Below are 25783 nucleotides of genomic sequence, written 5' to 3'. Positions count from 1 at the left end.
AGCAGGTGCCGTGACAGAGGGCGGTGGTCCCACAGCCCCCACAGCGAGCTAGGAGGGTCTCGGCCGAGCTGGGCTGTGAGGTGCTGAACTGAACCGAGCCGAGCCCAGCCGGGCTGAGCCGAGCCGGACAGTGCCGTGCCGAGGGGAGCTGAGTCGAGCCGAGCTGAGTCGAGCCGAGCCGAGCTGAGCCGTGCCGAGCCGTGCAGAACCGAACCGGGCTGAGCCGAACTGGGCAGGTGCCGTGACCGAGGGCGGTGACCCGCGGCCCCCGCAGAGATCTCGGGGGGTCTCGGAGGGGTCGGTGCGAAGCCACCAGTCCCGGGCCCGCCCCGCTGAGTCACCGCCCGCCGGGGGGGCCGGGGCGGGGCCGCTGGTACCGGGGCACCGCACTGAGCTGAGTGGGATGCGAGGTACCGAGTGGTTTTGAGTCGAGCCGTGCCAGCAGAGCCGAGCGGTGCCGTGCCGAGCCGAACCGGGCTGTGAGGAGCCGGGCGGTGCCGAGCCGAGCCCGCCCCGAGCCCAGGTATGGGAGCAGCCGGGAGCGGCTGAGCCGGGGGAAGATCGGGGTGTCCGGTGTTCGCCGTGGGGGTCCCAGAGGCCGCGGTGAGGGGCTCTGGCCGGGTACGGGCGGGAGGGCACCGGCGATGGAGGGTGCGGTGCGGTGCTCCGGGCGCGGGCAGAGCGGTGGGAGGCACCCGCGGGGTGGGGGGTGAGCGGGGTGGGCTCAGCCAGCGCTGGGGCAGCTCAGCAGGGCTGGGGGGACACGGGGGCTCCGCGCGGCTGGTGGCACCGGGGTGCTCGGGCAGGGAGCAGCCTGGGTGGATGGAGCGGAGGGGTCTCCATGGGGATGCGGGGGCGCAGCGGTGGGTGTGCTGCCTCCGGCTGGGCATGGCCCGGGGTCTCTGCTCGTGGCCAAGGTGCTGCCAGTTGTCTGTGAAACCAACCTCCATCCCTGCTACGTGGGGCTCGCACTCGCCTGCCCCGCAGCCAAGCTGGATTCCCGGGCCGTGGAGCCACAAAGCCCCCTGAGCTGTCCGGGACCGGCTGTTCCTGGCTGCTGCCGACGGCAGGGCTGAGCCCCAGGAAGCTCCGGCCGCCGGCCCGGAGTGTGGCCATTGCTTCCCACCCTGTGGGAACCACCAGCACACCCCATTCTTTCCCCTCCTCCCTCCTGGTGGAGGGTGCAGCATCCCGTGGGACTGCTGGCGTGCCTCGACAGAGTGAGCTCCCAACCCTAAAATGCCTGTTGGGGGGATTCCTCCTGCAACATCCCAGCTTGCTGTTGCCGGTCCCGGCATGCTGCTGTGGGATATGAAATGTGGGATGCTTGGGGTGATCCTTGCCCACTGCCTGAGCTGCCCCTCCAGAGGGACCAGCAAAACCCAGCGAGGCCAGCTGGAGAATTGAAATGAAGTCTCCTGGAATAACCTCCTGGCAGCAAGTCCGAATGGCTGTTGGGGAGGGAAGGCAGCCAAAGCTCGTTTCATGGTCTGAGGGCTGCAGTAACCCCCCTCCAAGCTCCACCGCCAGCAGGGAGCCAGGAGTGTTTCGGAGCTGGGGGGGACAAATCCTTTGAGCTTGAGACTGCAGCCAGAGTGGGGTTTGCCGTGCCTCTTGCTGGGTTCACAGCTCCCATGTGAATTAAGCCAAGGACTAAAAATGCTGCATACTTGGTTCCAGTCCAGCTTTTAATCCCACGGCCTGGGGGCTGCTATTCGCGGAGCAACAGGTTTACCAGCAACTGCGTGTTGCCTGAATGAAGATCCCTGGGAATAGCCATCCTGCACCTTGTGGTGGCACCAGTGGGTGTCACAGGGACAGTGTTGTGGGGTTTTCAGGCAGCAGTCTGGGTGACTCCCGGCGTGCCAGTGTCTGCATGGGACCAGCTGGGTGCAGCCTGTCAACGCCTGTTTTTTAGGAGGGCTCTGACGCGCCAACTCCTTTCCCATCAGCTCACCCAACAGCTGGGGTTTGGCAGGAATCCCGGGGGCCTGCGGTCTCTTACCTGACTCCTTGGGTGCTGCAGACTTTGCCCTCACCAAGCTCCAGGATAAGTACTTTCTGTGCCAAATACCTGGGAGCTTGATGTAGGGTGGTCCTGAGCTGCTCCGCACTGCCCAGCACCTCCTTTTCCCTGGCACCTGTGGCACAGGAAGGCAATGGGGACCTCGCTCATGTGAAGGGGGACAAGACCCAGGAGGGGACGGGGTGTTTTGGAAGCCGTTTAAAACCCAGGGGGCTGGTTTGGGTGAAGGAAAGGTAGAGCTTATCGCAAGAGGAGACCAGAGGGTTGCTCCCGAAGAAGGCTGAGTGGTGGGAGCGTGCCAGAGGACAGTTGTCTGTATCCCCTGTGGCCAGCGAGGTGCCATGAGGTGCTGGGGCAGGACACCCTGCACAGCTTTGCTCCTGTGTCACAGCAGCCCTCAGACCACCACAGGGGTACCTGGTCCTTCGCAGAACGTGTGTTGCTGCTGCCGAAGCCACAGGCTTTGCATACCACTGAGTGGGTGCTCTCTTGCCCTGGCATGGGAGGAAGCGCTGGGTTAGTTTACTGTGAAATTTGTGTTTGTGGTGGCTTTTAGGAAATGGAAACTTTTTAAAATTTTTGACTGTTAAGACCGAGCTTTAAGCAAATGCTCCGTCTCAAGAGCCTCGGGCACTGGCAGGTGCCTGTGCCAGCCTCCCATCGGTTCTCTCCATGTCTGTGTGGGAAGGGCCGGCTGCCAGTGGCTGGCAAAGGACAGATCTGGCAGGCAGTTGTGCTGCTCCCATGGGAATCTTCATCAGGTCTGGTTTCGTCCTGCTGGCAAGACTCATCTCGAAAGTGCTGGGCGTTCTGTGCAACACCGCAGGGAAAAGCCGAACTGCTGCGCCCCATCCCGCGGCACAGGCTGGCACCGCGGCACTGCCGCAGCTGCCCCGCGGCTCCTCGGGCATTAACAACCGCGCCGGGTCGGCCCCTGCCACTCGCCGGTGACGGGAATCACATGCCAATGCCATGAATAACGGGGACGGCCCCTGCGGACACACACCACTGGCCAGGGACAAGGGCACTTTGTGAAGCTCCCAGATGACTGACACTGAGGCGTCCCCTTTGCAGAGGGACCCCGACGGTCTGTGGTGGGCTGGTTGTGCAAAGCTGTTCTGCATCTCCCTGAGCCTGTCCTGGCTTGCCTCTCTGTGCCACAGTTTACTCATCTTGTTCCCGAGTCCCTGCTGGGTAATAGGATGAGGTGACGAACTGCAGGCTCATCTCGAGGAGCGTCACTTTCCTGACGGACCTGGAAGGAAAACAGATAAAAGCCCTGGATCTCCCTGTTTCCGGTGTTTGTTTGAGAAGTCAGAGCATCTTCCCTTCTCCTTGGAAAACAACGTCATATCCAAAGCCACGTGCCACCTCTAAAAGCTTAAATACCTACTGCCAAGTCATCCAGAGAGCAGTAAGGTAGTAGTAAACACCAGGGGGTTTTGGTGGGTGTTTTGGTCTTTTCTTCCCCTCTATTTACCTACAGGTTTAGAGGCCTCAATATAAAGTACAAGACTAAAAGTACAAGACTAGCATGTACTTTTAATGGTGATGTGAGGATATGACCTGGTGCCCGGGGCTGAGCCTCCCTCTGTGCTGGCAGTGAGGAAGACTGCTCCAAGCTGTGTAGCCCTGTCTACATCATCTGGCATTTGTACATCACCCAGCTGATTCTGGGGCCAAACCAGAAATTTTTCTCCTCTGCCACATGGGAGTGGGAAGATGACAAGGCAGGATTCATCCCTGACGTGAACTTGGTTCATCCGGCTACCTTTGCTACTGTTTGTCACCAGCATGGATGGAAGCCGTGTTTTCCCGCTGCTGCAAAACCATTTTCGGGGGATTTTCTCTCGCTATTGTTCAGCTCAGGAAACAGCCATTGGCGTCAGGTCGAGCAGGACCATATAGGGCTCCAAGGGGAAATACCAGCTCTCCCACCCACTTTCCCACAGGGATTTCTGGTCCCAGTTGAGTAACGGCTGAAAGGGACTGATCCTCTGCTCCCACCATCCCAATACAGTCTTAAAGATGCCAGCACAGTGGGATGGGCTCAAGCCTCACTGGGATTCAGCATTCCCCATCCCGAGGGGATGCTTTCCTGGCAAGCTGGCTCGCTGCCACCACAACATGGTTGGCATTCATATGCCTCTCTATTGCTTTTAAGTGATCCAGGTGTTTTCCATTGCCAGTGGCATTTTGCCACCCCCAATCCGTGTTTTTTGGATATATTTGCATGATTCCCATGTGTGTGGCAAAGCACTGGGATGCCAGCCCCATCCAAATCCATTTACTGCTGCCAAGTTGTGTCTGTGCCATACCCTCCAAGCCCACACTGGGGAACCTCATTAGCATCACTCAGTTACAGCCATGGAGGCAGGTTAATTAACAACCCAAAGCCCCCGTCTGCTGGTGATAAACTACTGCAAGGAGCAGATGGGGAGGGACAGGGAGTGGGCTGTACACTGGTGCAGGATAAGCCCTGGATCTGTGCTGGCTAGAGAAACTTCCAGACAAAGCCTGTGCTGGTGGGAGAAACCTGCTAATGAGTTTTCAAGCAAGTGATTTTCTTGCTGCCTTCCCATCTGACGACCCTTGGGCACCTGGGAGAGCTCAGGAGCCTTTGCAGGTGATGCTGGTTGGGGCCCCAGTACCCACTCAAACAAAAGAGGACTCAACCGCTCGGTGGGTTCTGAGAGGACGTTTGAGGGCAGTGCAGGAGTGGGGTGCAGCAGTGGCAGACAGAATGTCAGCTTCACTCTGTGCATTGGCAAGTGTTTAGCTGGACCAGCTGGTCCAGAAGCCCCCCACCGATGTTGTCCCACCTGGAGGGGCAGCGTCGATCCCATCGTAGAGGCGACAGCAGGGCGAGGACGAGGTGACACTTGGTACCTCCCAGCAGCGCTGGAGATGGAGTTTGTGGCCTGGGGCAGGCGGAAAGTGCGATGAGAAAGGCTGTGGGTGCGAGGACTGTGGCTGGGTGAGTGCAGGGGTGTGACAGCACCCAAGGGTGCTCAGCACTGGCCTGGGTGTAGGTCACTAAAGACAAAGAAAAGGGCAATGGGGGTGAAAAGTGCTGGGTGAAGGGATGAGCAAAGGGGCTGCAGAGAATGTGGCCTGGCTGATCATGAGGGACAGAAGGAATTTGGGCAGCCATGGGTGCTGTGTTGGCATCACCAGGATGTGCCTGGGAGAGCCTGGTTCTGTCAGATTGAAATGATGGATCAGTTTGCAGCGTGTCTGGCTCCTCAGTTAATCTGCAGGAGCTGAAAGCCCATGAGAAAATCATTTTAGGGCTGGCAAATTAGGAAGCCACAGTTTCCTTCTGTTCCTATCACTCATGATAAGAAGCCAACGCCTGAACTGAGACGTGGAGCAGTGAGCGGAAGAGGGGACCCCTCCCATGCCGAGTCGTTGGCCTGTGCTGGGGTAGGGGGGCACCCTCTCTGTGCCAAGAGCTCGGGAGTTTCCTGCCATCCTTCCAGCCCACAGCCAGGTGGGATGCCTGGTGCTCCTGGCTCCTCCTGGTGGCAGAGGCAGCATGGAGCTGGCTGTGATGCCAGATAGTGTCCTGCCTGCACAGCCTTTGCTCTCCATCCCTGACCCCATGGCATGGAGGATACCCAAATACTCATGTGGCCCCTCTCTTTTGTGCCCTTCCAGGTTCTGCTGTCACCTTGAAGGCCAAGCCAAAGCAGAAAGCTGCCCGGGATGAAGGTCCTCCTTTTGCTCCTTCTCTCCCCCCTCCAAGGTAGACTGCCCCAGCTGTGTCCTGTCTTGGGATGGTGAGCTGGGTTTGGGCTGCTGGAAGTAACTGGCAACCCCAAAAAATCAGCTGAGGGGCACCAAGGGGTGTTTTACCTTCCACAGAGGTAAAACATGTCATGGGCTGATGAGCCTCTGATGGGTCTCTCGGGCAGGATGTGTCCTTTTCTGGGAAAGGAGATGGTCTCCATCCTTCCCTTCTGGGGATGCAGAGGTCCTCTGTCAGTCTCTGTCAGTGTGAGTGGTGGCGTATGGGAGAGGGTACCCCTGAAAGACAGGAGTCCTGTTGCCCATGGGGCCCTGGCAGATCCTCACAGTGTGGCTGTGACATTGGGGAGGTGGCTGATGTTGTGCAGCTGGTCCAGGACAAGCTTGGGATGACTGGGGTGGAGAACTCAGCGTGCCACATGTGACAGCTGCTGTGGGGATGCAGTGTTTGCTGGGGGTGGCTAAACCAGAGTCTCTGTGTGCTTGTGCAACCCAGGGGTGGGAGCCAGTGGCCACAAGGAAGCGGATTTCCACTTCTGCGGGGACCGAAACCAGACCCAGAGCAGCTCTGTCATTTACGAGCATGACCCCAACACCATCTCCATCAAGAACACGGCCCAGGCACTGATAATAAGGAGGCCCTTTTTGCCAAACAGGAGAAACTCTTACTACAAGTACAGCTTGCCCCCCACCTTGGGCAGGTACCGCTTCTGTGTCTACTGGTTCAAGGCCAACAGGACCCTGCGGCTGGTGTATGGGAAGCAGAGCTTCCTCCTGGGTGGGGACCCATCCAGCAGCATCACCAAGGGACAGGAGAGTCAGAAGACTGAGAGAACCAGCATGATCATCTTCAATGTGTCCTACATCTCAAAGGACGGGAAGAACACCTCCCTTGATGCTAGAGCTGAATACTTCTTCCCTGGTAAAGGCAATTCAACGTTATTTTAAGGAAATGAAAGGTTTGTTTCATCCCCAGCCCATTCTGTAGCCATCAGAAGAGCAGTGGTGGTGCCCCAGTATATGGTTTAGCCTGGTGATGTGAAGACAGCTGAAGGGTGATGGAAGGAGATGTAGGTTTGCTTGAAGCAGCCCAAAGATAGGCTTGGTACCTGGGATCCCTAAAGATGGAGGTGGAGATTTGCTCCCTAAAATCCTGGGAAACTGTGGGCTTTGTAGTGACCTCTCAGGGTTCTGTCTCCACCAACCTAGTCCCAGTGGACTCGGTGGGAGCCAAGCTGTGAGTGGCAGGAAAGCTCTCTGGGTCACCGTCAGCTTCCCCAGCTTGGGGTCAGCTTGAAGCCGTCTGCTTTCTGCTCTCCCCAGGGCTGTGCCCACTTGGTTTTGGGCACGAGGAAGCCAGTTCTGCCAATGTATTTCACGGCATTTCCTTTCCATCAGTCTCTCCAGAGAGCATGCCCGTCTGGGAGCAAGATGTGGAGGACCAGCTCACTGCCTTGGACAGTCTCCTTGCCCAACCCCTGGCACCAGCCATGGGAGCCACGGAGCAGCAGACGCTCCGGCGGTGAGTTCCCGGCTCACGCCGTTCCTGCTGCTGCCAATGCGTGTCCACTGCATCCTGCTCACTGCACCCCTTCTCTGATAGCAAACTCGGGGAGCTGGAGAAGACGCTGGCCAAGGTGGAGCTGGAAGGGCAGAACCAGACTTTCGGGAGGGCCACTGTGCACGCGACCGTCCTGAGGGTCCAGCCCACTCAGGATCCTCAGCACCTGGCCTTTGCTTCCCAGAGAGAGGTGGGTCCTGGAAAGCCTGCTCTGGTACTCTTGGCCCGTTGCCTCACCTCCCAAACTCCCTCCTGACGAGTCTTTCCTTGCAGGAGAGTGGAGAGGTCCATGGGTTCACGGTGGACTTGCCAAGCAGCCTGTTCATGATGGTGAAGGAGAGGGAGGACGTGGAGCACAGGGTGCTCCTCATGGACATCAACAACCAAACCATGTTCCAGGTAACGCCCACACACATGGCACGGTGGAGTGTCTGTGGTGCAGGGCAGCAGGGATGGCACCCAGGCCAAGGTGCCAGTGCTCACTCAGAGAAGATGCTTCAAAGATGAGCCTGCCCCAGAAGCTTGATGGGGAAAGAGTCCTGGGACCTCCTTCTTGGGAGTTCTCACACCCAGCAGCTCTCCCTTCCCACACTGCCACTGCCTCCTCTTTTTCTCCAACAGGATGAAAACAACAGCCACATCCTGGGTGACAGGGTAGTCAGTATCTCCCTGGTGGACACGGTGGTAGCCAACCTCTCTGAGCCAGTGGTCCTCACTTTCTACCATGACCAGCTGCCGGTAGGTGGGGACACGGCCTTGTTGAACCTGATCCCTCCAGGAATGGAGGGGCAAAAAGGGCTCAGGCACTGCCAGCTTAGAGAGTGGGCACAATCCAGCAGGTCCGTGCCCTTGGCCTGCCTGTGCAGGGTCTGCTGTGTCTTTTGGGGCTGCCTCATGATCACAGCTTCACTGTGTGCATTGAGGGTAGCACTGTCTCCACCTGTCCAGGAGATGCTGCATGGTAGGTGTGTCACCTCCAGCACAGCCTCCAAGGCTGGGAAACACTCTCAGTTAACAATCCTTTGGCTCATTCATGGCCCTATCAGGTGCCTGCTCAAAGCTGAACCCCTTGTTTGGAAAAGGGGACCTGGAAGGAGGTATCTGCTCCATCAGGTGCCTGGAGCCTTCTCGTATTACAGGGGTTGGTTTGTCTCCTGAGATCATCTTGCCTCCTGCCCCATGTTCTCCCCTATCATACGTGCTGGCAACAAACCCACAGCTGCACCCTGACCAAGGCCCATGGTTTTGTCATTGCAGAGGAACCTGACCCCACTGTGTGTCTTCTGGCAGGAGGACATCACTGGTGAGTGCCCCTGCCCTTGGGTGTGAAGCCAGGCACTGCCTTTGCCCCTTTTGCAAGGTACCACAGCCCCGCTGGTAAGAGTGCAGGTTGCTTTGCACCTCCCTTCCTTGCTCCAGCTCCACAAACCATTCGCACAGGGTTGATGTCAGGTTTTTCCCTCCATAGCTAGCCTAAGTGCTTTCCCCTTCCCTAGGAATGGGTTCTGGTGCTGAGTGGGCTATCTGAGTATGTCTGCATGGCCTGGGACAAGCTGGGACCCCTCATTCTTGTCCTGCTTCTTTCCTTGCCCTAAAGATCCGTGAATCCGAGGCAGATGTTCCTGCTGTTCACTAGACACTCTCTATTTCTCCTGCACAGCTGCTTCTGGGAGCTGGGACAGCTATGGTTGTGCAACAGTGACAGGGAGCAGCCAGACCGAGTGCAGGTGCAACCACCTCACCTACTTTGCCGTGCTGATGGTGGGTAGCACCTTCCCACAGCTCTCTACATTGCTCCCACTGGTTGTTCTTCCTCACCGTCTCTCCTTCTTCCTTCTCCTCAGGTATCCTCCCCAGAGATCACCTACGTGCACAGGCATTACCTGAGTATCATAACCTACATCGGCTGCCTGATCTCAGCTTTGGCATCCATTTGCACCATCGTCTTCCTCTACTTCAGGTACAGTCTGATGGTTCACCCCACGCTCCCTGTCTGTGTCCTGTCCCTTGCCATGAACCCCTGGCGGGGCACAAGCTCTCCAAGTGCAACTGATGGCCTGGCTAGAAGCATGATGAAGGAGCCAGGCCTGAAGAAAGCAGAGTTCTCCTCTCCAGAAACCACCCCCTTGGTCAGGCCTCCTGCAGGGTGCTCAGAAACACCTCTCTTTTCAATGATTTTGGAAAATCTGCTTGGTTGTTGTTATGGACCCAGCAAGCAGAAGCCTGCAAAGATCTTTTCAAGGACCCATGTGAAGCTGTGGGGTGTTGTGGGGCACCAAGGGCCGGGCCAGGCATGGTGATGAGGTCTGCACCCTTCTATTCTCCAGAAGCAAACAGCGAGACCAGATCACGAGCATGCACATCCACATGAACCTGCTGGGTGCCATCTTCCTCCTGGATATGACCTTCCTCATCTCCGAGCACTTGGCTTCCAGCAGCAGCGAGGCAGTCTGCAGAGCTGGGGGGCTGTTTCTGCACTTCTCCCTTCTCAGCTGCCTCACCTGGATGGGCATCGAGGGCTACAACCTCTACCGGCTTGTGATCGAAGTTTTCAATGCCTACCACGACCACTTCCTCCTCAAGCTCTGCCTGGTGGGCTGGGGTGAGCACAGGGGAGGAAGAGACACCCCAAGGGCACAGGGTGGAGGGGCACTTGGGTATGGAATGCCTGGATGGGGATGGAGACATAGCTGTGTGGGAGTAGATGTCTGAAAGCAGAGGGGTGGAGAAGGGGACTCAATGGCTGAGAGCAGAAGCTGGTGCTAGAGCAAGGGTGTCACCCAGCAAGAGAGATGTGAGAGCCACCACTTGGGGTCTTTAAATAGTAATGGGATCCTCTCTTTCTGAAAAAAACACCCAGGGCAGCCCAGAGAGGTGGGCTGGATGCAGGAAGCACCCACACATCTCTGCTGTGCTTTGGGCAGGAAGCTGTGGGAGGAAGATCTCATGACCTTTTGTGGGCTAAAGTTCCACATCCCTGGGAGACCCCTTGGTTGGGGTCAGCACAGCACAGCCCACTCCCAGGCCAGGGCTTAAGCCAGGCATCTTTGTTGCCTGCTCTGCCCTCAGTGCCCTGTTGGGAAGGAGGATGTTGGTTTGTATTCTGCACAGGGAGAAAGGGGCAACGAGTCCTCCCAGAAGGTCCAAAAGCCAGGGACTAGGGCAGCCACTTCACTCTTCTCTTGCCTCCCAGGATTTCCCTTTCTCTGTGTGTCGCTGATCTTCCTGGCTAACTGGACAAACTACGGCCCCTTCTCTGTCCCCATCTATGAATCCATCGACGGCAAATCCACCAACGCAACCATGTAAGTCGTAGGAAATGCCTTACCTGGTTTCTGGTCATAGGTAAAGTCAACTGGCTGAACCTTCACTGTGTCCTGCAGACTTCCCTTGGCCCCCTTGTGGCTTTTCTTGGGCTTTGTGCCAAGGTGTGGTGGGGGATCCCCCCACCCTGGGCACTGGGTTGGCACCACACCTTTGTGCTTCCCCCAGACCCTCCCAGCTCATGTCCCTGTGTGATAACACAGTGTAACCCTCTGCCCTTTCTCCTCCCTTCAGCTGCTGGATCACCAGCCCCCTGATCCATAACATCGTGAACCTGGGTTTCTTCAGCCTGGTGTTCCTCTTTAACTCGGTCATGCTGGGGGCCATGGTCCGGGAGATCCTCCGGCAGAACAAGAAAGGCCACAAGCTCAAGCACGTCCTGGCCCTCTTTGGGCTGAGCATCCTGCTGGGCATTCCCTGGGCACTGATCTTCTTCTCCTTCACCTCTGGTGTCTTCTGCCTTGTCTCCCTCTACATCTTTACCATCATCAACTCCCTCCAAGGTGAGCCTGGGACACTGGGCTCCTCCAAAGGGCACGGGGGTTTTCATGGGGTGTTGGTGGGGTGGTGATGAGGTGTGGGAGGAGCCCTGGCAGGCTGGCTGGCTTGCTCTCAGCTGCTGTTGGTGCCTTGTGGGGGTTCACCCACCCTTCCTCTCCCCTCTTGCAGGCTTCCTCATCTTCCTCTGGTACTGGACCATGGTGCTGCAGGCGAGGAAGTCCCCTGACTCGCAGTGCAGCTCCGACAGTGTCAAGCTGCAGCCCAACAGCAGCCACGTTGGCTGAGCCCCGCAGTGGCTGTGCCATGCTGGGGCTCCCTGCGCTGAGGACGGCCACGGGAAGGACTGACTCCACCTGCTTTGCTACTGCACCCGCCCCGTAGGGCTGTGAGGAGCCCAGGGACCTGCAGCGGGACCAGCCGCCCCTTGCCTCTGCCAGCCCCCTCCCCAGTTTTCCCACCCACTGCATCCTGACTGGCTTGGCATCTTTGGGGCAGAAAGGAGGGAGGGATATTCACTTGGGCAGTGGGGGCTGCAAAAAGTGGAAAGGGCCTCTGGACATCCTCTCCCATGCCCTGAGGCCAGGGATGATGGCTGGGAAAGGCCCCATCTTCAGCCCTTGCTGGTGGTCACCATGAGGGTCCTTCCCCAGGGAAGACAGAATGACTCTGCCCCTGCCACACCCTCTGGCAGCTGGAATAATCTATTTTTGTTATTTTGTTGAATGTCTATTTTTGGATGGTGTAGGAGTTTAGTGAGCATGCCTGCACACCGGACTTGTGCCCATTAAAGTTGTTCCTCTCACAGTGTGGCTTGCTGGGGTCTCTGCCTGGTGTGTTGGTGGGCTCTCCAATGGGATCTATCCCTCAGCTGGGGTTGTCCTGTTCCCAAGGCAGGACTTGGCATTTCAGCCTGTAGGATCCTTCTGAGCTGGGACAGGTAATTTTGCTCCTGGCAGAGAGCTGGCTGCCTGGTGCCATAGGGGTTGGCGTGATGGAGGGAGATGCCAATGGCTTGGGAGGCTGGTAGAGGACAGAGATCCAAAGAGGGAGACTTCACAGGACAAGAGTTGCCTTCCTCAGTGGCTGTGGGGCCAGGCAGAACCTGGCTGTCCTGGCTGTGCTGCTTGCAAGTGCAGCACCACATCTCCTTTTCCACCATTTCCCCTTCCAGAGGGTGCTCTGGCTGCAGCTCATCCCCCTCCCCTCGGCTTCCAGCACTCACCTGGGGCAGGGACACCTTCCCAGGAAGGGGATGCTTCATCCCAACAGTTTGTGGTGATGCCCAATTTAGGAGGGGGATGCTCCAGCATGTCACCGTGCTGGTGGGTGCTATTGACCCCTTGGCAGGACTGGGGAGAGAAAGGGAGAGCAAAAAGCCCCACGTCAGAGAGCAGAAGGAGCCCAGAGGGAAATGCTGCAGCTCTGACAGTTGTCACTGTTGCTGTGAGCCAGGGCAGGAGGTCCCTTGCCAGCCCACAGGAAGGCGTGAGGGGTTCTCAGAAAGGAAATGAAGACACAGCCCCGTTGCCTCAGGAGTGGCCACAAGCCCCGGCAGAGCCTGGGGAGGAGCTGAGCTGCTGAGACGAGGGGACTGGAGTGAGGTGGGACAGCCAGGGGTGGTCAGGAGACCCCACAAAGCAGCATGAACCTGTCCCTGGGCACCATCCTGCTGCTCCTGATGCTGCCTGGTGAGTGGTGGGTGAGGGGGGGACACACATCCTCGATGTGGAGGGTGCCATGGGCTTGAGGGGAAGGTTTTCGCATGGGAAGGTGTTGACCCAAAGACCATGGTGGGGTATTTCACCCTGAAAAGTGGACAGGCCAGAAGGACAGTCCCTGCTGGGATGTGCAGAACTGGCAGAGGCAAGTGGAGTTGGGGGGTTTGCTGCTGGGGCATTTTTTAAAATCTGGAACCAGCAGCCCAGGGTCTCTTCTACAATCCCTCCTGGGGGTGCTGGACACAGTGGCTTTGTCCTCACCAGCCCTGATGGCTGTCTGGGTGTTTTTGAAGCCCATGTAGCTGCAGAGCTGTTCTTTTCAAACCTGGTAGCTGCCAGATTCTCCTGCCTCCCCTTCCCTTGTGGGCAAGGGGAGGACTCACCCTAGATTTTGGGGTTTTCCCTCCATTTCTTCACATACTCTTCTTCCAGATGTTGCCGGGGGAAATGAGCGCTGTTCCGGTGAGTGGTGCCCCCCATCCTTACCCTCGCCCCAGTGCCCACCCAGTGCCATGGTGCCTCGTGGTCACCCTGCTCCCATCCTCCCCAGCTCTGGGTCGGGGTGATGATTCCCTCTCGTGCTGCAACGTGACGGTGGAGCCGGAGAAACAGGGGTTTGGCATCCTCCAGCTGCCCCAGCACTGCCCAGAGCTGGGGCGCTCCTACAGCCCCTCCTGTGCCTGCCTGCGGGATCGCTGGTTCAGGTAGGAGCCGGGCTGGCCATGGCAGGGTCTGGGGGCTCAGCTCCTTGCATCCACTAGTCCCACAGCCCCGCTGTCCTGCAGGGAGGTGCAGGGGCTGCACAGTCGGCTGGCTGGGCTCAAGAAGCTGCTCCTGAATGTCAGCAGGGCTGCCATCCATGATGTTCTCATCACCTTTTCCCCCACGGAGGTGAGATGTGCCCTTCCCTCTCCCTCGCTTGGGTGGTCCCACACCTTCCAAGCATCCCTTTTCCAAGCACCCCTCGGCCCCTGCCCTGGGGTGTGGTGTGCCCTGCTGTGCTCTTCCTCCGCTCTGTTCTGGGGTTGCGTCATGGACCCACATCAATTTTAACATCCCTTGGCAAGGAGTCACATGAAATGGTGCTTGGGAGGAAAGAGCCCTCCCTGAGAGCCATTCTAGCAGACATGGGTGGTCACGGGGAGAGCAAGGTAGGAAAGGAGGAGGAACGTGGAATGTGTGTGACCTTGGGCCTCCTGCCCCCCCACAGCCTCTCACAGCTATGGATGTCCCACGCATGGGTGATCATGGGTTGAGGACCTTGTGAGTCCCACTCCCAGCTCTGCCTCTAGCTGCTGGGGATGAGTTTCTCTCCTTCTGCCCTCAGGCTGAATTTGGAGCAAGGTTGGTGGGTCCCAAGCAGAGAAGTGACCTGCCCAGCAACAACCTCTCACTGTTCTTCTTCACCTCAGGGCCCCAGCATGCTGAACACCACAGAGAAGGGGAAGGCAGGAAAAATCCATCTCCCTAGGGAGATATTTCGGTCTCTGAGTAGCCAGATAGTGCGTGTAGTGGTGACAGTCCTCAACATCCAGCAGCTTGGCATGTTCAAGGTATGAGCTGGCACTGCTGGCACCCTTCCTGCTGCTGCCGGCACTCGCTACACACCAGCTCGGCTCAGGCAATGTTGCCCCCATGCAGGAAGTCAACCAGGCAGGGCAGGTCCTGGACGACACCGTGGTGGGCATCACAGTGGGAAACACCAGCATCTCTGGGCTGCGGGACCCCGTGCAGCTCACCTTCACCCACAGGCAGCTGCCCCGTGTAAGTCAGCCCTGCCTGCCCTCCACCTCTTCTCCAGTGCCCCTCACTGTGGCATCAGTTGATGCTGCTGTCCCTTTTGGCAGGATGTCACCCCGCAGTGTGTCTTCTGGGATCCCAGCAAAGGTACAGTCCTCAGTGGGGCCGGGTGTGTGGGGCTGTGCTCAGTGCTCTCCACTGTCACTCCTTTCCTGCTGCAGGGCAGGCAGGAGGCTGGCGCAGCAGTGGATGTGTCACACAGCCTGGGGACCAGAAGACAGTCTGCTCCTGTGACCATCTCACCTTCTTCACCCTCCTCCTGGTGATGACCCCACTCCCCACAGCTCCTGCTTGTGCCCTGACAGTGCTGCCTGCCTGCTTTGGTGGCCCCTCTGGTGTCATGAGTAGCCACACAGGGATAGTTATAGCTGTTTCCATGCAAGCCTGGGTCCCAAACACAAGCCCAGCCCCAGCTCAGGAGGGCAGCAGCAGGTCAGCACAGCAGGACAGCCCAGAAAAGGCCCCAGCCTAATGCAGGCTCTGGAGCAACAAGGCTTAAGGTCCCATATCCTGGTGAAGTCTCTCAGGAGGGTGGTTGTGGTGGTCCACTTCACCCACTCCTCACCCCACCTTGGGGAGCATCTCCTCTGAGCCACCACTGCCTTGCTCCCCACAAAGACCTTTTGCTGGCCAGACAGGGGGCTTGTATGGGGTCTCTGCAGCAGTCCACCAGGTTTATCAACCCTGTGGCTCTGGTAGCTGCAGTTGGGTTTTCTAGGCTGGTCTGGGGCCTGTCTAACATAAAATGTGCATGTTTCATAGAACCCAGCTCTGGACAGCTCCACAGCACAAGCCTTGATGGCTGTTGCCACTGCTGGCTGTGGGGTAGCCATGGCTTTTTCCATCTTCACTGTCGCCTTCTGCCTCTTCATAAGGTAGGATGTGCCAGCAGCTCCACGGGGACTTGTCAAGCCAGGAGAGATGTGGGGCAATTCTGGTGCCTCTGCATGGACCTGCTGAGATGCAGCAGGAGGCCCTGCTCACCTGTGACCTCTACCTTTCCTGGTCCCTCTGGGAACACTCAGGTGCAGGTTCAGGTTTGAGGAGACCGTGCGCATCAACCTGGGGCTGCACATGAACCTCGTGGGCAGCCTGTTCCTCCTCAACCTGTCCTTCCTGCTCAACAGTGGGCTCTCTGGTAGGAGCCAGCCGGGGACCTGTAAGGTCCTGGGGGGGCTCACCCACTACTGCCTGCTCTGCTGCTTCACCTGGACGGCGCTGGAGGGCTGTCAACTCTACCTCCTCTTCGTCAAGGTCCTTGGTGTCTACATCCACCACTACCTGGCAAAGCTGTGCCTGCTTGGCTGGGGTGAGCACTGCCAGCCTGGGAGAGAGCTTAGGGGAGAGGGGGGTGCTAGGAGGTTTAGATTGGATAGTAAGGAAAATTTCTTCACTGAAAGGGTAGTCAGGTACTGGAACAGGCTGCCCTGGGCAATGGTGGAGTCACCACCCCTGGAAGTGTCCAAAAGATGGGTGGGTGTGGCACTTGGGGACATGCTTTGGTGGTGAACATGGCAGTGCTGGAGTAATGGTTGCACTCGATGATCTTAGAGGTCTTTTCCAACCTAAACAATTCTGTGATTCTGTGTGTCTCCCTTCTTCCAGGCTTGCCCGTTCTCGTGGTGGGAGTGGCAGGAACTATTGGCAGCTACGGAGAGTACAGCATCCAGACCATGGACCACCAGGTCATAGCCCACCTGTGCGTGAACCACTGCCCACAGGGCTCAGGTGGCCCTTTGGCACAGGGAGTGGTAGCCCAGTCCTGCTGGGAGTGCAGCAGTCAGGGATTGCACCCATCCAGCTTGGCTTTATGCCATGCTTCTGCTTCCTTAATTGTGATTACAACATATCCGCCACCCCCCCCACCACCTGTCATGCTGAGCTTCCTTGGCCATGCCTGCAGCCCTCCAGGTCATGGAGGGATGTCCAAGGTCCACCTGGAGCTTCCCCAGGATCCCTCCCAGCTGAGCAACACAAGGGCAGTGGATATGCACCACTGTCCCCTTGCTTCATCCCGGCCTTGGAAAATCCCCCCAGGACAAGAGTGTCCCTGCATTCCTGAAACATCCCTATGTGGAGGCTCCCATGAGTGCTTCTGGGGCTTGCAGGGCCACTGGAGGCACTGTGGTTGTCTCTTTTCAGGTGCTGGATCACTTCCAAACATGTCCTGCTCCACTACATCACCAACTGTGGCTACTTCAGCCTCATATTCCTCTTCAACATGGTTCTCTTTGGGGTGGTGACCCAGAAGAGCTGCAGCTTGCAGGGTACAGGGGCAGGCAAGCCCTGGAAGGTGGCCCTAGTGGCAGCAGGGCTCTTCTGCCTTCTGGGAGCCACCTGGGCCCTGGCATTCCTCACCTATGGCATCTCCTCTGCACCCGTGCTCTACCTCTTCACCATCCTCAACTCTCTCCAAGGTCAGTGCTGCCTCTGAGCTGGGTTCTCTGAGCTCAGGTGGGGAAGATGGAGGAGGCAGGAGCCTGGCAGGGGGTTGACTAGGGGTGCCAAGGCACCAGCATCTTCCCAGCACTGAATGGCAGGCCCTGTCAAGCAGCAGGTCCCAGTCACCAGCATGGAGATGCTCATGCTTCCAAACACATCCTCTCCACAGGGGATGTTTTTCCTCCAAGAAAGTCATTCCTCAGCAGATGATTAGGGACATTTGGCATGTCCCAGCCTAATGGTCCACCTGAAGTATGGGGGGCAGGAGTGAGCTGGGAGAATTCCCTGGAAGCAGCAGGAAAATGCTGCCAGCATCCTGGCAAGATGCCCACCATCTCCTGCTGCTGCTGAGTGTTTGTATTCCTTTCCCTGCAGGAATCTTCATATTCATCTGGCTGGTCATCCTCTACTACCCAAAGACAAAGGAGACCACTGGCTCCCTGTCCCACATCATCAGACATGACAAAAACACCACAGTCTCCCAGGAGTAGCTCCTGGCTGGAACTCTCTTCCTGCCTGTGTGTGCATCTGCTGAAAGAAATCTTTGATCCTGGCAGATGCAGCTTCCCCATGGAGGGAGGAATCAGTTTGCCACACCTGAGTTTACCCTTCAGTGGGCATGATCCACCTCAGCAGGGCTCTTTGCTTCTGCTCGTCCATTCCTGGTGGCCTGCCTTGGGCAAGGAGCTCCAGAGATGACCCTTCTGCCAAAGTCCCTCCAGGCTGAAGTTCCATGGTCTTGAAATGCCCCTGATCTCATCCCCCAAAGGGCTATTGAAGGGTTGAGGAGGGAGCCCATGGGCTCAAGAACCGCCCATCTTCAGCTGTGATGGAGCCATCCTCCTCTTCACTAGAGATGGCCTTTGGTGCTGAACCAGCCCAGCAATGGATTTCCTGCCGTGTGAGGGAGAGGAATGACTCACTCCAGACATGGGAGGTTCAGGTCTGGGAACCAGCAAAAAAAAGAGAAATCCCATGAGTTTCTGGGCAATACATCTCCTGCTCTCTGGCAGGGATCTGCTGGGTGTGATTCCTGCAAAACACCTTCAGGGACCAACAATGATTCCTGCATGGATGCTGTGCTTCAGCTGAAAGCTCAGACACAGCCACCTTGCAGGGCAACTGCTTGTCTTCTCCTGATCTATGTTTCAGTATTAAATCCCTGCCAGCTCTCTGAGCACTGTGGATTTAGTCTTTGATACCTACAATATTGTTTGCTATTTGCTTTATACTAAGGATGTATCAATAGGCAGAAACCTTGTTGGTAATTTGTCATGGATGAAGGGAGAAATCAGTGGGGATAGATGCACACACGCACACGGGTGTGCATGCACAGAGCAACCCTTTCTCTGCTAACACTACATCTGTGTCACACAGAACCACACAAAGACCAGCTTTGGTGGGCAAGTACCTAGTGTGGGGATACCTCCATCACCCCACTTCTCCAGAGGGTGACTCTGAGGAAGAGGAACACAGGAAGAAGGACCCTCTCAGCCCAGGGTACATGCTTTGAGTTTAGAGAGCCTGGGCCGGGAGGGAATGAGAAGGTCCTGGGGATGCTACAGGGAACGGAAACACTCTGATGTGCCTCAACCTTCATGCACTGTTTGTGTCCAACCATCTCTTCCTTCCCCCCCAAACCCATAAAGACACAGACAAGAGGCTCTCTGCCACTGTCACATTTATTTGGAAACAGCTGTTTCCTAACCCGTTCGCCGCCCCACGCTGACGGCTGCTGCAGCCACGGTGAGCACACCGAGCACACACAGCAGGACAAGGGCCCCGGGCAGCCACGGGCTGGGTCCTGCCAAAGAGGAGAGAGAGTAGTGACATATCTGTGTCCCCTGAGCCAGCTCTGAGCCCCAGTGCAGCATCTCCTGGCTGGGGCGGATTTGGGGGAGGTCACCTCCTGTGAAGGGCAGGAGCCACTGGAGCTGGGGGTACTTCGGAATCCTGAGGGCACTAATAGGACTCAGTCACCCCAAATGGCCTCCACCCACCCCTGCTGCCCAAGAGCTCAGCATTCATGCCTGGTCTGATCTATGCTGTAGGTGGGCTTGTCCCCAACCCTGGTCCTGGACTGCTGCTTGGATCTCCTGGATTGCCCTCAGTGCTCAGGAGGAGCCTGCCTTGCTGGGCTGATGATGCAGAGGTCCAGTATGAAAACCAAGCCTTCCCTGGCTGGTATGCTGCACCAACAGTCTCCTGGTTTCGGGTCCCTTCCTGCCCAGCTGCCTGCTGATCCCAACCTGTGCCTGGCATGGAGCCACTCACACAGAGCTCTGTGCTGGTTTGGTTTTGGAATTTGCCGTGCATGGCCATGACACCCGAAGGACTCCACACTTCTGTGTACAGATTTTAGCAGCCCTTTTAACAACCTGGCACTACCTAGAGAGTTGCAAGGGTCTGGAAGCTGCTCCTGTTCTCCCCAGAAGGACATACATACCTGCCAGGTCCTGTTGGTCAGTGCTGGAATGGTGGGTCTCTGCTCCCAAGGAAGGAGCAGGCAGCAGGTGGATGGGCCCATAGGAGACAATCTTGTTGTAGTCATCCACCAGTGCCCTCTTGTTCTTCAAGTGCCTTGGGCATTGCTGTCAACAGGGCCAAGGGAAGGGTGATGGAACCAGAGGACAGGGGAAAAGCCTGCTCAAAGGGCAAGGGCCATCCTGGAGGTCTCCTGCTGGCAGAGACCCTACTGGGGCTGCAGCCTGGGAGCAGTCAGGACCCCAGAGCATGAGAAAAACCAGGTCCTAAAGAACCTTAGCCCGTTCCTCCCCAAATCCTGGCATCAGCTCCTCCTCCTGCAAATACCCAGTAGCCAGAGGGAAGAGGGAAAGGAGCTCTCTGTTAGGTTCAAGCTCTTGTGCCTTTGGTTCAGGGCACTGGGGTGAGCTCCTGATGTTTGTTGTGTGAGACATCCAGAACCAGAGCAGAGCCCCTACTGCAAGGAGCATGCCTTCCCCAGCACCACACCTGGCCAGGTGATGGTGCAGAACAGCAAGGGCTCACCTTGGCACAGGGCTCCGGACCGCTGGGGAGACAGAGCCGGACACGGCAGTGCAGGAACACCTCGGGGTAACCAACAAACCGAAACATCTGGAAGCTGAACTTGGCGGTGCTGCTCTCTCCAATGGCATTCAGGTAGGTCACTGTCTTATCATGGGGACACCTGGGACATGACAGCTTGGTCAGTGAGTGCCAAATGAGGGGAAGCATCCTAGCCTGGAACACCGGATCCCACAAAGACCAGGTGCAGCCCCTAGGCTTTGCTGAACAGGCCTATTTCTTCCTCAGTGCCGGTGGGGATGCCTTTCCTTGGAATCTGTGTCGTGCCCAGCTCAGGGAGGAGCTGCTAGCAGCCCAGGGGCTGGCTTATGTCTTGCTCTGCGGGGCCACAGCTGCTCTGCAGGGCTGGAGTGAGCCTGGCTGTGGCTCCCACTTCCCAGATAGACACGTTTCTGGCTTTAGCTTGGCTGCAGCCACCTCTAAGGCAGGATTTTCATGGAGACTGCACATCCCAGTGATCTGCACATCCCAGCAGAGTCTCCCCTCTCTCCCTCTTGCCCTTTGCCTCCCTAGCTGGCCAGGAGCAACACCAGAAGCAAGAGAGCAGAGCAGGAGAGGGGACTCAGTTCAGAGTTTTTTGGAGGCTCATTGTGGGGCTGCTCTGGCTGTTTGATGATGGTGTCCCCCACAGGTTCCACCTATGAGCAATGATGGTGTCACTGCTCATTGCTCCCGTCCTTATCACCCAGGAAAGAGATGTGACTGTGCTCGTGGTGCAAGGAGACCGGGTGTGCTGGGGGCTCTCCACTCACCCCTGCTCAATGAGCTTGTGCTGCACGCTCTGGAAGGGATCCATGCTCGGGGTGGCCCAGCAGTCCAAAATACTCAGCAGGAAGTACTTGAGCTGGTGCTGTCCTTCTATCTTCAGCAGGACATAGAGTGTGTCCGTGACGGGGATGGCTGCAGCTGGCAGGTGATAAGGCTGGAGGTAGGAGGGGGACTTGTACAGTCTCATGCTGACGTTGAAGTGTCCTTCCCTGACCACAGACTGCACCAGCCTGGGAGCAGTGATGAAGAGAAGAGAGGAGAGCAGACGATGAGGGCTCCCAAACAGAATGAGAAAGCAGGAAGAATGTAGCACAAGTCAGGCCACTGATGCAGGTGCCCTGACTCTGGATGTGCCTCTGTTCCCAGGTGGAGCCTCGTGAGAGCCAGGCCCTGAGCTGCCTTCTGTGCCATGTGTAGACAGAAGCAAAGAGCTGCAGTGTATCCCATTGACTCCCTGGCCAGTGAGGGCTACAAGAAAGGCAATCCTAACCCTGCACCTCCATGGGAGCCTGGTGGGGGCCTCTTTCAGTTCCCACCCTTCGTTTTTTGGATAGTTGGTTTCAAGCAGTGAGGACAGGAGAAAGGCAGATTGTGTGTGCCCCTCTTTGGCCCTGCCCCAGGCCCAAACCCTGTGTTGAAAAAACACATTGGGAAGAAAAAGGGAGGCCAGGATGGCAGACCAGTATGTATGGCGTTGCTCTCAGGGCTCTCTAGGGGCCCCCCAGGGCCTTTGCAAATCACCTCATTGAAGGCATCTACTTTTCTGCGAGCTCAAAGACACCATGTCAGCAGCAAGGAGAAACAGCACCACTCACTTGTCAACAGCAGTGAGAGCAAAGGGCAGCCTCACCACCTGCTCATAGGCGTAGATGCAGGAGAAATGCACTTCCAGCTGAAAACTCCGGGAGATCATGGCCCCATGGGCTTCCTGCTCTGACTCAATGACGTTGGAGTAGGAGACATGGGAGTTATTTTTCTGGAATGACACAGAAATCAAGTGTCCAGATTATGACTAAATCCATACACAGAGATCCAAGCTCCAGCTCAGAAGGTGCAACTCAGCTGTAGCTGTTCCAGGCTTGGATATCTGCTGGGGTTTCAGCTCAAGTCTTGTGTTTGGGGGCTACTGGGAGCCACCAGCAGAGCAGGCAGGAGTCAGCACAGCGAGCACGGGTGAGGGCTCTTCTGCAAAATGCAGAGCTGGAGCACCAGTTCCTCTGCACCCTTCCTGATCCATGAAGCAAGTGAGGGACCAAGAGGCCGGGGCTGCAGAGCTCAGAGGGTGTGGTCAGAAAGCTGAGGGCTGTTATCAGCTAGTGAAGCACACACTGAGACTTCCATGCTCTGCTAAATCGGGCAAAATGTGCTGCCAGCACAGCAGCAGAGGCTTCTGACATCCCCAGGGAAGCCTTTCAAAGGGAAAGAGAACTTTACAACACCTAGATAAAAAAGGAAAAGTCTTTGCTGTCCCCACTCAGCATGTCTGCTCCTCTCATGGCTTTGGAGCTATGCAGAAATGATCTGCTGGACCCTTACCTGGATTATTGACCCACAGGCAGTGTGGTTTTCACCAGTGAGGGTGGCTGAAAAAAACAGCTCACCCTCTTCTTCCTTTTCTGAGACCTTGCACGCCTGGTTCTTCAAGTGGACAAGCTCCCGTGGGATTTTCAAGAGTTCAAACACCTCCTTCCTCACCATCATCTTCATATGTTCCTCCTCACAGGCCAGCTTCAGTACCACATCTGGGGGAAAAAGCCATCTGCAATAGCAATAAGGAAGAGGCCTGAAGGAGCCCTATGAAAGCTGTGGGATGGCACAGTCCCACTGAGCTCAGCAGACCCTCATCCCAGCCTTGGTGGAGGCTGCTGGCAGGGCTCTTCAGAGACACTGGGCAAAAGACAGACCTTTGGGAACATGCAGAAGTTAATGTGGGTCTGGTATTTTCTAAGACCTGCACAAGTCCATGGCTGCCACTACTCTGAACAGACACAGTCCTTAAGCTCAAGACATAAAGGCAGATCTTGTGGGCCTGGCCCCTTCCTATTCTGTCCACAGAATCCCCACAGTCTGCCAAGGGCACCAGACAGGGACAGCAACCCTGTCCTTCAGAGGAAGAAGACACAGTTTTTGGCTAGTGCTTGGAAGGGGCTTCACTGTAGCTGTGTCAGAATGTGTGTGGTTGTTCTGAGATGGTGAGGCAGCTGTGCCCTGCAGCATGCCATGCTGCCCTGGCACAGCTACACCACGGCACAGCCAAGGAATTAAGGAATTGAAGCTTTAGGGGAAGAAGAAAATGCCCTGTGACTGGGTCTTGTACCAACATGTAGTCGAGGACATGGTTATAGTCGTGGGGAATGCACCTGAACCAGGAGGTGGGATGTTCTCCTGGAATGGTAATACCAGTGCATTGTGCCCATCACCCTTCCCTCTGGTGCCCCTGGGCAGACTGGGGAGGGCTCACCAGCACTCCCAGCCCTACCTTGGCAGAATTCCCCTTTGAAGCCTGGTTTGCAGCTGCAAACTGGTCTGTCTCCCATCACCTGGCAGTGCCCCTGGTGCTGGCACGGGTTGGACAGGCAGGCATCTGGGCTCCTCTTGAGGTGGAGGGCAACCCGTGGCCTCAGGCCATGTGTGCTCCCCAGCTCACCTGCAGCAAAGGAAAGGCAAGTGAGCTGAAATGCATCAAGAACATCTCCCTGATGAGAGATGTGAGCATGAACTCATCCCACTGCAGGAAGACCTGCACATCTCTCAGAGACTGAGATTCTTGCCTAGGGGGAGGATCTTTCCATACTACCCATCCATGACCCAGCAGGGACAGAGTACAGGGAAACTCACCCTTATTGCCTTCACAGCCAGCCAGGCAGAGCACAGAGAACAGCAACAAATATCTCACAGTCCTTTCCTGGAGAAGCAAGCAGGCTCTGGGTACCATGGGTTTGTATCATGCTCGCTGGACATGTTTGCAGTCATTCAGAAAGAGTGAACCCTCAAGCATGGATGCAATAGTATCTGTACTGTATTTCTTAGGTTTGATGGCACAAAGTAATTTCCTACCCCCTCAGGCTAACACAAGGGTCAAATACTCTTCTGAATTTAGGTAGAGATTCCAGAAAGAGAAGGTGGGAGAAAGCAGCCCTTGGACCTGCAGGGATGTGCTGACAGTGACAAAGCCACATTTCAGTGAGAACAGGCACTTTGAGTAAAACTGCAGAGGTGAGGCATCAGTCTGGGCTCCCCAAAGAGGGAAGGAGTTTCCTTCTTCCCACTACAGCTCTTTTGAAAAGTTAGGATTTTCAAAAGGATTCTCACTTTTCCAGTAGCCCATATCTACAACAAGGAGACAACAGAAAAAAACACCCCAAAACCAAAGCCTTGAACACAACTAAAATTAGTGAAAAAAAGACACCAGATTAAGTCACCTCCCCTATCGGTACAGATAATGGATTTCTTCAGGGAAACTAATGGCACAGTCCTGGAACAGCTTGAACACTGGATACTCCTTATCAGAGACGTGGATGTGAGTCAGCCAGGGCTGATGGCTGGGCAATGCTCTGTCTGAGAGCAGGACAAAGCCAATGCCAAAAGCCCCACTCTGGTCCGGCAGCACATGCACTCCTCCACCCCTCCACCAACCCTAAGTGTGACTGCTGGACTGCTGGGCAAGGGGGGTTTATTCCCTGCTCCAGTCCTGAGAGATCCCACTACCTTGATTTCATCCCACTTACCATCGCCAGGCCACGCTCTGCTCCTCCACCCACCCAGTGCCGCCCCGAGGCCACTCCGTGCTCCCTGCTTCCCTGCTCCCTGCTTCCCTGCTCCCTGCTTCCCGCCTTATATCGCCTCCTGGCAGCTCATCCCTCTCCCCCACGCAAACATGCTGCCTCTGCGATTGCACAAGAGCCAGCTTAGCATCCTTCAGGGCCGGGGAGGAAAGGACTCTCTGTGAAAGCCCATCCTCTAGCATGGATGGCCCTTCCAGTGAGCCAATGGCCTGTGAGCACTGACCCATTTCACAGCCCCAGTGGGATCCCAAACAGGGGGAGCATCTGCAAAACCCCCGGGGATCTCGGGGTTGGTGCATCCAGCTGGTTTTGTGCTACCTGTTTTTGATGCAACAGTAGCAACAGATACCACAGTGGCACATGTGAAGGCCAGATAATTCTGGATACTGAGTACAGGCAGTTTTGCAACCACAACATACATTTGCTTGAGCTGTGTTTTTATTGATTTCTGGCATCTAAGAGCTGCTGAGAAGTACTGGTGAGAGATGGAGGGACGAGGGCTTGGTCCTACCTCAATTTGAATCACAGAACATCCTGAGTTGGCAGGGAACTACACGGATCATCGAGTCCAATTCCTGGCCCTGTACAGGACAGCCCCAACAATCCCACCATGTGCCTGAAAGCATTGTCCAAACACTCCTTGGACTCTTGTCAGGCTTGGTGTTGTTACCACTTCCCTGGGGATCCTGTTTCAGTGCTACCGTCTGGATAAAGAACCTTTTCCTAATATCCAACCTAATCTTCCCCCTGCCCCCCTCAACACAGCTTCATGCCATTTGGGCAACAGTAACCATGTGCAAAACAGCAGTAATCACTCAAGATGATGCTTCTTGATATATATTGACTGTACTCTTTGCTTCCTCAGAGCTTTAATTGCTACAGTTACCATAACATAGCAGCTAATGTGAATATTCATCCATCCATCCATCTATATTTTTTCCTAACCACAACAAAAAACCAGAAAACAAAAGTGTTTATCACCTGACCCTGCTTGCAGCCTAATGGACTGCCAATTAAAAAGAAAAAAAAAAAAAGGAAAAAA

At 56.3% G+C, this 25783-nt stretch overlaps 3 protein-coding genes across 4 annotated transcripts; 2 read left to right on the top strand and 1 right to left on the bottom strand.

The window, feature by feature from the left end:
- The first annotated feature begins 220 nt into the window (after positions 1-220).
- On the top strand, positions 221-11966 carry LOC113948729 (adhesion G-protein coupled receptor G1-like). 2 transcript variants are annotated; one of them, XM_027646558.1, is made up of 14 exons: positions 221-523; positions 5687-5774; positions 6273-6698; positions 7100-7298; positions 7380-7527; positions 7611-7736; positions 7959-8075; positions 8595-8640; positions 8998-9098; positions 9182-9297; positions 9665-9939; positions 10531-10642; positions 10896-11164; positions 11331-11966. In XM_027646558.1, exons 2-14 carry the CDS (start codon positions 5735-5737, stop codon positions 11444-11446), a joined length of 2091 nt encoding a protein of 696 aa, XP_027502359.1. In that variant the 5' UTR covers positions 221-523; positions 5687-5734; the 3' UTR covers positions 11447-11966. The 2 variants fall into 2 exon arrangements, with proteins under 2 accessions (XP_027502359.1, XP_027502360.1); XM_027646559.1 differs by having other exon boundaries at positions 281-523; positions 7175-7298.
- Positions 11967-12669: 703 nt separating this feature from the next.
- On the top strand, positions 12670-18258 carry ADGRG3 (adhesion G protein-coupled receptor G3). Its single transcript, XM_027646961.1, is given in 13 exon segments — positions 12670-12850; positions 13313-13342; positions 13431-13584; positions 13666-13771; positions 14293-14433; positions 14522-14644; positions 14728-14767; positions 14842-14942; positions 15443-15555; positions 15706-15989; positions 16286-16379; positions 16823-17097; positions 17498-18258. Coding segments are annotated over 13 exon segments (1758 nt in total). The 3' UTR covers positions 17614-18258.
- A 545-nt stretch (positions 18259-18803) lies between these two features.
- LOC113948754 (pancreatic secretory granule membrane major glycoprotein GP2-like) lies at positions 18804-24727 on the bottom strand. The gene is made up of 9 exons (XM_027646644.1): positions 24685-24727; positions 23795-23861; positions 23436-23603; positions 22493-22698; positions 21772-21932; positions 20941-21186; positions 20132-20291; positions 19569-19713; positions 18804-18926 (listed from the first exon to the last, which is right to left on the bottom strand). Exons 1-9 carry the CDS (start codon positions 24685-24687, stop codon positions 18826-18828), a joined length of 1257 nt encoding a protein of 418 aa, XP_027502445.1. The 5' UTR covers positions 24688-24727; the 3' UTR covers positions 18804-18825.
- Between the last annotated feature and the right edge of the window lie 1056 nt (positions 24728-25783).

Source organism: Corapipo altera, unplaced genomic scaffold (assembly GCF_003945725.1).
Source record: "Corapipo altera isolate COAL_440 unplaced genomic scaffold, ASM394572v1 62, whole genome shotgun sequence".
Taxonomy (NCBI): Eukaryota; Metazoa; Chordata; class Aves; order Passeriformes; family Pipridae; genus Corapipo; species Corapipo altera.
The sequence above is the reverse complement of the archived record's forward strand: the minus strand, read 5'-3'. Positions and strand labels throughout refer to the sequence as shown.

Excerpts from the sequence above, each read along its gene's own strand:
- LOC113948754 (XM_027646644.1), bottom strand. Across the intron at positions 21,933-22,492 it reads CCTGTGGGTCAATAATCCAG|AAAAATAACTCCCATGTCTC; the intron begins GTAAGGGTCCAG and ends GTGTCATTCCAG. Across the intron at positions 19,714-20,131 it reads GTCCGGAGCCCTGTGCCAAG|CAATGCCCAAGGCACTTGAA; the intron begins GTGAGCCCTTGC and ends CCCTGTTGACAG.
- LOC113948729 (XM_027646558.1), top strand. The coding sequence starts at position 5,735 with ATGAAGGTCCTCCTTTTGCTCCTTCTCTCCCCCCTCCAAG. Across the intron at positions 9,298-9,664 it reads ATCGTCTTCCTCTACTTCAG|AAGCAAACAGCGAGACCAGA; the intron begins GTACAGTCTGAT and ends TCTATTCTCCAG. Across the intron at positions 11,165-11,330 it reads CATCATCAACTCCCTCCAAG|GCTTCCTCATCTTCCTCTGG; the intron begins GTGAGCCTGGGA and ends CCCCTCTTGCAG.